The 12,500-nt window shown below is 44.3% G+C and overlaps 1 protein-coding gene across 2 annotated transcripts in view; it reads right to left on the bottom strand.

Moving 5' to 3' along the window:
- The window catches only part of syngr1b (synaptogyrin 1b), a 14,727-nt gene extending 5,338 nt beyond the window's left edge, over window positions 1-9,389 (bottom strand). For both annotated transcript variants that reach the window (XM_079277841.1, XM_079277842.1), the window contains exon 1: window positions 9,185-9,389. In XM_079277841.1, the coding sequence (XP_079133967.1) occupies window positions 9,185-9,286 (102 nt within the window). In that variant the 5' untranslated portion in view covers window positions 9,287-9,389. The remainder of the gene's footprint in view (window positions 1-9,184) is intronic.
- Between the last annotated feature and the right edge of the window lie 3,111 nt (window positions 9,390-12,500).

Here is a 12,500-nt window from a genome sequence, read left to right as displayed (position 1 = left end):
TACAAGAATATAAACATACACTAAATGTAAGATACAAAATCTATCTATATATATGTGTATATATAGATATATAGACATAATCAGGTTATGAGGGCGTTATTATCAACCACATTAATAGATACAGATCCCTCTGATGTTTGATTATAGCGGCTGGTTCATCACCAAAACTACATTTTACAGATGACATGTGAACACATCATGATAAGGTTATAATGAACCTTCAGCCAGTACTCATGTTCACTGAGCAGAGCCTGAAGGCATCATAGTGTAACTGAAGTGAAGCTCGTTAGCGGTGCTGCTAACGTTATTAGCTCTACATCGCTTTCGTTTTCTTCCATTTAGCAGTGAGACAGGATGACTTGTTATGAAGGCTGACCAGGCTCACGGCAGACATTAGAAGATGCTAATGCTAAGCTAAGTTAGCACTAACGAGCAGCTTCTGTGTCTATAACTCACTTAGAACCAACACATCCTGTTTTCACAGGTTCTCTAGCTTTTCTTTTGAAATAGATCTAAACGTTTCCTGCAAATAAAAGACATAATAATAATCTTTATTGTGACAGTAGCGTGCTTCATAATGTGTTTTGATGTACAGAGTTGGTGAATGTGGAACCTGTACTTTTTTATTTCGATGCAGTCGGATGGAGTCTGATGGAGTTCTGTAACAAGGACTGCAGGACCTGCAGGACCTGCAGGACCTGGTTTGGTTTTTATGAAGCTCCACTGGGAAATAAACTCATCTCTCTCTGTTCGTGCCTCTATTCTTGCTTTTCTCTCCGCCTGGTGACTCAAACCACCGAACACAGACGTCTTCACTCGAATATCAGGATTTGGTTCAGGCACGGCCGAGTTGGTTGTGGTTTTTTAAACACACGTCGTCTTCAGGGTCACAATTACATCTGCTGTCACATTGCAGAGCGGCAGATTGAGTGACTGAGCCGTGTTTGTGAAGGCTGGAGCGTGTCCTTCAAATGCACATCCACTGCAGGCCGCAAGGTTTCTTCACTGTTCGTCCCGCTAAGCCACATGCATCTACATGCACCTCCGGATACGTTCATCAACACACGTATTTAATTGCACAACAAAAATGTGCAACAAGTGAAGTGATTTACTTGAACTCGCTGCAGCCAAACATTCTTCAGCAGCTCAGCAGCCATGAAGCGTGGAGCATGTGATGTGCTTTCATATACGGCTCTCCTCCCCCACCGGCCGGTGCATGACTTCTTTAGGTGTGTGTGTGTGTGTGTGTGTGTGTGTGTGTGTGTGTGTGGGGGGGGGGGGGGGCAGACGATCACATGAACATGAAAGCAGGCTCTGTGTTGAAGACACCACGAGGGGTTTCTGATCTTGTGACCATCAGAGGGTCACTTGCAAATTGCACATTAAGTATGCCGATTTATGTGTGTGTGTGTGTGTGTGTGTGTGCGCCTCTGCTTTTGTGAAACTGCGTTCGAGCTATTCGTGAATTGTCGTAAAACACTCTGAATGTACCAGCTTCCTCCAGAACCTCCCTCTCTCTTCCTCCTGTACTTGTTTATTTGCGTCATTATTATCTTTAATGATGTGTAATAATGAGCTTAGAGCTCGTGTTAGAAGTTAAACAGCTCATAATTCATCTCTAATATCTATTTTATATTCATAAACATCTCCTTCAAACTCCTGGATTTATTCAAGTTTATCACCAAAACTACACTTTACAGATGACATGTGAACACATCATGATAACGTTATAATGAACCTTCAGCCAGTACTCATGTTCACTGAGCAGAGCCTGAAGGCATCATAGTGTAACTGAAGTGAACCTCCGTTGGTTAGCCGTTAGCGGTGCTGCTAACGTTACTAGCTCTCCTCCTGTTGGTTAGCCGTTAGCGGTGCTGCTAACGTTACTAGCTCTCCTCCTGTTGGTTAGCCGTTAGCGGTGCTGCTAACGTTACTAGCTCTCCTCCTGTTTGTTAGCCGTTAGCGGTGCTGCTAATGTTACTAGCTCTCCTTCTGTTGGTTAGCCGTTAGCGGTGCTGCTAACGTTACTAGCTCTCCTCCTGTTGGTTAGCTGTTAGCGGTGCTGCTAACGTTACTAGCTCTCCTCCTGTTGGTTAGCCGTTAGCGGTGCTGCTAATGTTACTAGCTCTCCTCCTGTTGGTTAGCCGTTAGCGGTGCTGCTAACGTTACTAGCTCTCCTGTTGGTTAGCTGTTAGCGGTGCTGCTAACGTTACTAGCTCTCCTCTGATTGGTTGTTTACAATGAAACATGATCAGAGATCAGAGACTAGAAACACATGTTCTACTGAGTCAGTAAAACTTTATTGACACTCTGATGGTAACTGAACAGTAAACTGTGAGGGTCAATGAATTATTAAATATTTACTATGTGCTCTGAATACAAATCTTAAATACTGGCTTTAGTGTGATTGCTACATGAGACACTCACACACACACTGGGTCCTACATCATATCAGTCCAGTCTGGCTGGTAGTGAATGATTTAAAGCTGCTGGCTGAAAGGCCTTTTGGATCCATTGTAAAGACCAGACAATTGATCCGGGCCTCATGTCAGCACCGGTATTCACACACTGTACCTCACACAAAGTCCTGTATAGAAAGCAGCCACACACACACACACACACACACACACACACACAGGGGCACATCAGACCATGGACCAGCACTGCATGTGGTCCAGATCTTTGGGGCTTTAAACCCTCCATTGCAGAAATACTGCACAGGTGAGTGAGAACCTGTGTTGACTCATCGACTGTAGATTACACAGAATGTCACCTTCACAGTTCACGGAGAACCCGAGAGACAACATGTCCTCGAGAACCTGAACGACACAACAGATCGTCTGCCTATGACGTCCACAGCGTTACAGCCATGTGACATGAAGGTGGGAGGATACGTTCATCACTGAGAAGGTTTGGATCCTCTGTCAACACAGAATATCAGAGTTTACAGAGGTTTGTATTCAAGCTGCAAACAAAAACACAACGACAGAAAACATTCTTAAAATAAAGGAAAGAGAGAAGAGACTTCACGTCCACTGGACTGCTGAATAACACAGGATATCATACGCTGTGTGTGTGTGTGTGTGTGTGTGTGTGTGTGTGTGTGTGTGTGTGTGTGTGTCTGTGTGTGTGTGTGGATGGGCTTATTGTCTGCTGCAACCTGGACTGGGGATACCTGATTGCTGCAGTCTCCATGGCAGCAGCTGCTCATGTAATGAGAGTGAGACCTCGTCAAAGTAGAATTCAAGGAGAGTCACCGCAGCACACAATGAGACGGACGCCCTCACAAGTCTGTGTGCACACACTCACACTCTGTTCTACTAACACACACACACACACACTCTGTTCTACTAACACACACACACACACACACACACACTGTTCTACTAACACACACACACTCACACTCTGTTCTACTAACACACACACACACACACTCTGTTCTACTAACACACACACACACACACACACACACTGTTCTACTAACACACACACACACACACACTCTGTTCTACTAACACACACACACTCACACTCTGTTCTACTAACACACACACACACACACACACACACACACTCTGTTCTACTAACACACACACACTCACACTCTGTTCTACTAACACACACACACACACACTCACACTCTGTTCTACTAACACACACACACACACACACACTCTGTTCTACTAACACACACACACTCACACTCTGTTCTACTAACACACACACACACACACTCACACTCTGTTCTACTAACACACACACACACACACACTCTGTTCTACTAACACACACACACACACACTCTCTGTTCTACTAACACACACACACACATACTCTGTTCTACTAACACACACACACACACACAGTCACACTCTGTTCTACTAACACACACACACACACACACACTCTGTTCTACTAACACACACACACACACACACACACACACACACTCTGTTCTACTAACACACACACACACACACACACACACACTCACACTCTGTTCTACTAACACACACACACTCTGTTCTACTAACACACACACACACACACACTCACACTCTGTTCTACTAACACACACACACTCTGTTCTACTAACACACACACACACACACACACTCTGTTCTACTAACACAAACACACACACACACACCCTGTTCTACTAACACACACACACACTCTGTTCTACTAACACACACACACACTCTGTTCTACTAACACACACACACACACACACACACTCTGTTCTACTAACACACACACACACACTCTGTTCTACTAACACACACACACACTCACACTCTGTTCTACTAACACACACACACGCTGTTCTACTAACACACACACACACACACACTCTGTTCATACCAGTACTCTTGAAGTGATACCAACAGAGTACTTGGTGTGCAGCCATGTGAACTCCTCAGACTCCTCAAACTAAAACAAGAGTACTATTACAGTAAAGAAGAGTCAGTTTAACCAAATGCACCACAGAACAGAGAAGAGAAGGTAGCGCCTCATCCCGACTGCAGCACGTTGACCAATCAGTGCAGAGCTCTGTTTACTGACACTGACCAGACAAATACCAGAGCGTGTGAACAATGCTCTCTGACAGACAGATGTGTGTCACTCGTGGCTCATCTGTAAATGTAATAACTTATTTAGTTTACCGCCAGCTGCAGGAGTATACACCACAACAGGACTTGTGGATGCTCATCAAGGTTTTCTATATCAATGCAAACATGCAAATTAAAATAGCTTTGAAAGTGTCTGGATTGTGACGTGCAGGCTCTAAATGAGAGTGTTCCTGTTTTACACGGAGACGAGGAGAATGTGCTGCAGTGCAGAGAGCCTGTGTTCCTCAGCAGGTACACAGTGCTGCTCATCACTACCGCTGCATCGAAACCGTTATGAACGTGAATCAACTTCTATGTCACAAGAAGCCGATGTTAAGAGAAATCAACCTTTGACATCATCAGTATCAGAGAGCATTAAGATGAGAGTCAGTCACAACAAGTCACCTCTTACTCTTTCAAAGAAAGCCAAAAAAACAAATATCATGTCATATACATACAGGATAAATTTATACATGTTGCCATGTTATTTTTTTGCAGTCAATAAACAGGAAGTGAACATGTATGGACTGAGGAGAAGTGACATAGAGACGCCGAATACTCCGTATGCCGTATCTCTGAACTAAACTGACAGAGTACGTCAGAATAGAGTCAACCACACGTTCTTCAGACACAACTGGTGAACTTTAATCTGCGTCAATGGGCCGAAAACAACAAACACACACACACACACACACACACACACACACACTGTACTCCCCCACAGTGCTGAAAGTGATGATAGTTTCCTCCCCCACATTAACACCATCACACAAAACATCACAACTCCGGCTGAGGCTGTTACTATGGAGACACGTTGTTGCCGGGCGACGCCAAGGGGAGTGAGGCATCTCACATGGAGCCAGAGTGTCACTCCTCAGAATCACTCCTCAGTCACTCCTCAGAATCACTCCACAGAGTCACTCCTCAGTCACTCCTCAGAATCACTCCACAGAGTCACTCCTCAGTCACTCCTCAGAGTCACTCCTCAGAATCACTCCTCAGAGTCACTCCTCAGAGTCACTCCACAGAATCACTCCTCAGAGTCACTCCTCAGAATCACTCCTCAGAATCACTCCTCAGAGTCACTCCACAGAATCACTCCTCAGAGTCACTCCTCAGAGTCACTCCTCAGAATCACTCCTCAGAATCACTCCTCAGAGTCACTCCTCAGAGTCACTCCACAGAATCACTCCTCAGAGTCACTCCTCAGAATCACTCCTCAGAATCACTCCTCAGAGTCACTCCTCAGAATCACTCCTCAGAGTCACTCCTCAGAGTCACTCCACAGAATCACTCCTCAGAATCACTCCTCAGAATCACTCCTCAGAGTCACTCCTCAGAATCACTCCTCAGAGTCACTCCTCAGAGTCACTCCACAGAGTCACTCCTCAGAGTCACTCCTCAGAATCACTCCTCAGAGTCACTCCTCAGAGTCACTCCACAGAATCACTCCTCAGAGTCACTCCACAGAGTCACTCCACAGAGTCACTCCTCAGAGTCACTCCTCAGAATCACTCAGAGTCACTCCACAGAATCCCTCCACAGAACCACTCCTCAGAGTCATTCCTCAGAATCACTCCACAGAATCCCTCCACAGAACCACTCCTCAGAGTCACTCCTCAGAGTCACTCCTCAGAATCACTCAGAGTCACTCCACAGAATCCCTCCACAGAACCACTCCTCAGAATCACTCCTCAGAGTCACTCCTCAGAGTCACTCCACAGAATCACTCCTCAGAATCACTCCACAGAATCACTTCTCAGAGTCACTCCACAGAGTCACTCCTCAGAGTCACTCCACAGAATCACTCCTCAGAATGACTCCACAGTGTCACTCCACAGTGTCACTCCACAGTGTCACTCCACAGAGTCACTCCACAGAGTCACTCCACAGTGTCACTCCACAGTGTCACTCCACAGTGTCACTCCACAGAGTCACTCCACAGTGTCACTCCACAGTGTCACTCCACAGAGTCACTCGACAGAGTCACTCGACAGAGTCACTCCACAGTGTCACTCCACAGAGTCACTCCACAGAGTCACTCCATAGAGTCACTCCACAGAATCACTCCTCAGAGCCACTCCACAGAGTCACTCCACAGAGTCACTCCTCAGAATTAATCAGTCACTCCACAGAGTCACTCCACAGAGTCACTCCATAGAGTCACTCCACAGAGTCACTCCTCAGAATTAATCAGTCACTCCACAGAACCACTCCACAGAGTCACTCCTCAGAGTTACTCCTCCGAGTCACTCCTCACCTGAGAGTAACTCTGTGTGTCGCTCAACTTCACTGTGTTCCTCAGGGACTAAACGTTAAATCCATCAACAAAAGTTTCAGTGATAATTTAACTTTAGTAAATGTTGATTTTTGGCTTTTTGAAAAATGACATCATCAGTGTTTGGATTGGTTTCACTCTGCAGGTCTCCCAGTAAACAAGAACTCTCCATGTTTTGCGATGCTGCTAATCGACGGTGTGCAGGTTACAGAAATCCGGTTCAGCCGAGAGAAGTCAGCGCTTCATGTGTTAACGCTGCATTCTCTCTGCTGTCCACCAGGGGGCGACTCCTCTGGTTGTATTGACGTCTATGAGAAAATGACTCTACTGGTCTCTGTACTAACATCAGGTATCATAGAGTTCTGGGTGAACACAGACGCTACAATATATTTTTTCCGACACAGCGTCACGCAGATTTCTCGCCAGAGTTTAAATATTTCACCTCGCGTGAGTACGCGAATGAGGCCAACGATTTGACAGGAATACGCAAATTTCGTGCCGCCCGGCTGATTTTGCATTTACTTGCGTCAATTCGTGTCAATTCATCAAGTCTGGTGTGAACACAGCGTAACATTCTGGCAACCCGTTGTGACAATGTACGCAATGATGACAGAAGGTTTTTTTAAATAGAAGCATCTACTGACTTATTTATTATTAATTATTATGATTTTGAAAAGTCAACCCAAGACCTTCAGTACAATATCACCTTGTTGAGTTTTGAATCTCTTTCTTAATGCTGGAAATGCTTTATATAGAATCGTGAGAAATCTGCGGACCATGTCGAAGGAAATGAAACACAAAAATGCTTCATCATATAATCATTAAATGTATCTATAGAAGCAGAGGCCTGACCTCGTGACGGGTAGAAAGCCTTTCATCTCACATGACTTCACACGGCATGCAGAGATAAATGTGAACACGCTCACAGCACATCTCCACACATCGTTCACGTGGTCCAGTTCACTCTTAGCTTTCAGTCACGAGAGGAGAAAAGTCAAACAATCCACTCAACATTCGTTTGGTCCATATTGTGCACATTTCCACCCTTTAATGTTTGTTCTGCATGTGTTAAATCTGCATTCTCTCTAGTGTCCACCAGGGGGCGACTCCTCTGGTTGTATAGAAGTCTATAGAAAATGACTCTACTTCTCTCTTGATTTATTCCCTCAGTAAACATTGTAAACATGAGTTTATGTCTCAATCTCTAGTTTCAAGTCTTCTTCAATACAGCATGATGTTCATTTAGTACATTATGGTCCATTTAGAGTCACACAGACCATAAAGCAGGGGATGCTTTAGGGCGGGGCTACACTGTGATTGACAGAGACGGTGTCTCTACGTCACTCCTCCTCAGTTTAAATATGGTTACTTCCTGCGACGGCGAAATCTACAAACTTGAGGCTTCAGAACGTCCGTTCACAAACTACTTCTCATAGACAGTCGATGGTCTTCACTTGTAAAGTTATTTTAATGTTCACATTGTGACAGTTTTACTGGAAATAAAAAGTTCATCTTTATCCTTTCAGCTCCTTTAAATGTCTCCTTTCACTTTAAGGACACACAGACACACTCCTATGAATAATCCAAACTGTAAACAATGGTCTTAACTTTTGATATCTTACACGTTACCTCAGAATGAAACCAGTACGCAGGGTTAGCAGGACCAAGGTAAAAACAACCCAGACACGTGTTTGTTTTCATGAGTGCATTTCACGAGAACCAGCTAACTTTACACATTCCTGAAGGAGAAGAGTGAACAAGGTGATAAACGAGGAATCAGACTCACTCATCTCTGTCTAATCATGGAACAGAAAAGAGAAATGGAGTTGGCCTTCAGTTTGTATTAAACTGGCCTCCAATGTCATTTATTTCACCAGAAATACAATAAAAACAGAGACGCAGCTTCTACCTGATGCTCTCAAATAAATATACATATACAATCCTCTGTGTTCCTCATCCGAATCATATATATATATATATATATATATAAATACAGTATGTATACATAAAAACAGAGACCAGGACCCATGCTGGGCCTCCATCAGTCTGACTTTAACGCCTTGTTGAGTACCATAAACAGACAAATATCAAATATTAATATGTGTTACACAATAAAGGAAAAATTAAAATAAATGCAATAACATAGAGCAGAATATTATCCACTCCCTGCAGGACATTTGCACGTGCAGACTGTGTAATAAAGATATTGATAAGCGGCCTGTGCAAAGAACACATCAAACATATCTTTCTGTTATTTATATGTGTAAATATATATGTGTTTTTCTCTTACCCAAGACACGATGCGCAGAATGGTCTGAGGCTGCTGGAAGAAGGTGACTGGGTCGAAGGCTCCTCCGGCTTTCCCGGCTCCGTACGCCTGCATCCCCTCCATGGTCCTCCTCCTCTCTGCACAGCCTCCTCTCTGGTCCTCCCGTCCTCAGACCCACACAGAAAATATCCTCCAATCCGCTCCTGCTTCTTCTTCTGCTCCTGCTTCTTCTTCTTCTTATTCTTCTGGATGCTGCAAGCCTCCCTGTTCTCTCTTCTTGCTGTTTTGAATTGAACCTTTAAATTCCCTCTCGTCCTCTTTCGATATCCGAGCAGAGGAAGCTGAATGCCAGTGTTATGATGATGCTCTCTCTCTCTCTCTCTCTCTCTCTCTCTCTCTCTCTCTCTCTCTCTCTCTCTCTCTCTCTCTCTCTCTCTCTCTCTCTCTCACACACGTTAACGCGCCTCCAATTGTCACGCCTTTGGAGCACGCGCACGTGTTTATGGGGGGGTGCGCGCTTGTGCTCACAAGGGGTTGCCACATGGAGTCACGCGCTTTAACATTTGACTGAAAGGCTTTTTCTTTTTCTGACAAAAACAAGTTGACTCAACCAGAACATGACATTTGATTGTGTTGTATTGCTCGCATAATATTCCAGGACATTGATTTATATCTTAAAACCCGCTGTAACAATGTTATTATCCATTGCAGTGATGCAATAACGTTACAAACGGCACAAAAACATGTAAATCTTTGATATAATTAGTAATTTGTGACGCTGAAGTACGTAAGCCCGCCCTCTAGTGGCCGCACTGGGCGTTGCTTTCGACTACAATGAGTATTTATACCTCAAAAATGCCTTTCAGGTCGTTATTTCTGCCAACCTCAGCACCACACGTGCTGTTCCCGACCAACAAGCCGGATCCATGTACCGGATCAGGGCTCCGGTCGTAACTGTACACATCTGACGGAAAGCTTGCCTGACAGACTTTATCAGGGAGAAAAAAACCTACGATTATACCCTACCATTGTCATCACAACCAGCCAATCAGAGCACAGCTACGCTCCGCGCGTCACTCACTGACCGGACCAATGAAACGCCTCTGTAGCTCGGTTGCTAGAGACGCGTTGTGTGTCTACATTGAAGAAGAAGAAGAAGAAGAAGAAGAAGAAGAAGATGGTGAAGTTGAGGGCGAGATGTCTGCTCGTCGGTAAGGTTTCGTGAGTTTCGTCCATCTCTCTGCTCCCTAACGGTACAAGGGCCTTCATCACCACTGAGTGTATATAATATATATGATATATATGTATTATATACACCGTTACCTCAGCTACCAGGACACTGGTTTCATCACAAACACACCACTTCCGGTATCGTTGGACGTTAACGTACATCTGGTTGTTACTAACTGAGTTTACTGACTCAAGTACTGCATTTGAGTACAATATTGAGGTATTTGTACATCACTTGAGTTCGTTCTTCCATTTTATGCAACTTTATACTTTTGTTCTCCAACATTTCAGAGTAAATATTTTGTGTATTTGACTCCACGACCTTTATTTGAGACCTGGAATTATGAATCACCTTCAGATTAATATTGTGCATAAAACACGTTTGATACGTTTATAAAATGAAACATTGAAGATGAAACGAGTGTCTCAGGCATACAGCAGTAGTATTCTGTAATAATCATATTATATAATGTAATATAGTATCGAGAGCACTACTGCAGAACGAGGACTTCTACTTCTTGTACGGTGGCTGATGATACTTTCATACATATACTTGTAATAGAGTCGTTTTTCATTGTTGCTCAGGTATTTATTGTGTTTAAATAAATAATATCAGCTCTGGTGTTTGAACTTTATCGGATTATTTGACGAGTGAAGCGTTTAAACTGTTATGATTTTAATGGAAACTCAGAACAGATGAGGAGTTATGAAGCACGACTGAGACAGACGATGATGAAACTCTGTCTGTGTGTGTGTGTGTGTGTGTGTGTGTGTGTGTGTGTGTGTGTGTGTGTGTGTGTGTGTGTGTGTAGGAGATGCTGCAGTGGGGAAGAGTGCTCTCGCCCACATGTTCCACAGTGACAGAACTCTCTTCCAGAAGAACTACAGCATGGTGAGCATGAGAAACAGGAAATGAAATGATGTCATGATCACGTGATGTCATGATCACGTGATGTCATGATCACGTGATGTCATGATCACGTGACTGGACGATATGAGAGCGCATCAAGATGAATAAATAAATAAAACACTCACAGTAAGTTGATTGTGAGTGTTTGTCATTAACCTGATGATGATGTATGGGGGGGGGGGGCACAGCTCATTCCGCTGAATAAACGCGTGTACAACTAAAATAGAATTATACATACATGTATATATATTTATATGTATATACACATATATACATATAAATATATATACATACATGTATATATATTTATATGTAGATATATTTATATGTATATATATATATATCTACATATAAATACGCTCCAGTGCAACACGTTCATATGAGGTTTACTACTGAGTCTTGTAGCTGGTTTGGGTCCAGAACAGGTTGGTGGGTGAGTACTGGACACAAGCGCAGTGTGTGTGTGTGTGTGTGTGTGTGTGTGTGTGTGTGTGGACCTCCTCTATTCACCCTGGATTCATTTAACTTGTGTCTCCGACCGCAGCAAAGCTCAAGCAGCTCTTAAACATCTGCCATCCCCCCTTTCCTCGTCTCCTCTCTCCTTCTCCTCCTCCCCTTTCCTCGTCTCCTCTCTCCTTCTCCTCTCCTCCCCTTTCCTCGTCTCCTCTTTCCTTCTCCTCTCCTCCCCTTTCCTCATCTCCTCTTTCCTTCTCCTCTCCTCCCCTTTCCTCGTCTCCTCTTTCCTTCTCCTCTCCTTCCCTTTCCTCGTCTCCTCTTTCCTTCTCCTCTCCTCCCCTTTCCTCGTCTCCTCTTTCCTTCTCCTCTCCTCCCCTTTCATTATCTCCTCTTTCCTTCTCCTCTCCTCCCCTTTCCTCGTCTCCTCTTTCCTTCTCCTCTCCCCCTTTTCCTCGTCTCCTCTCTCCTTCTCCTCCTCCCCTTTCCTCGTCTCCTCTCTCCTTCTCCTCTCCTCCCCTTTCCTCGTCTCCTCTTTCCTTCTCCTCTCCCCCCTTTCCTCGTCTCCTCTCTCCTTCTCCTCTCCTCCCCTTTCCTCGTCTCCTCTTTCCTTCTCCTCTCCTTCCCTTTCCTCGTCTCCTCTTTCCTTCTCCTCTCCCCCCTTTCCTCGTCTCCTCTCTCCTCGTCTCCTTTCCTCCTCTCTATAAAAGCCACAGTCGGAATGTTGGAGCAGTTATTTGAAGA

The sequence above is a fragment of the Melanostigma gelatinosum genome (genome assembly GCF_949748355.1).
Source record: "Melanostigma gelatinosum genome assembly, chromosome: 11".
Taxonomy (NCBI): Eukaryota; Metazoa; Chordata; class Actinopteri; order Perciformes; family Zoarcidae; genus Melanostigma; species Melanostigma gelatinosum.
Note: the sequence above shows the minus strand (reverse complement) of the source record. Positions and strands in the feature narration are given on the sequence as shown.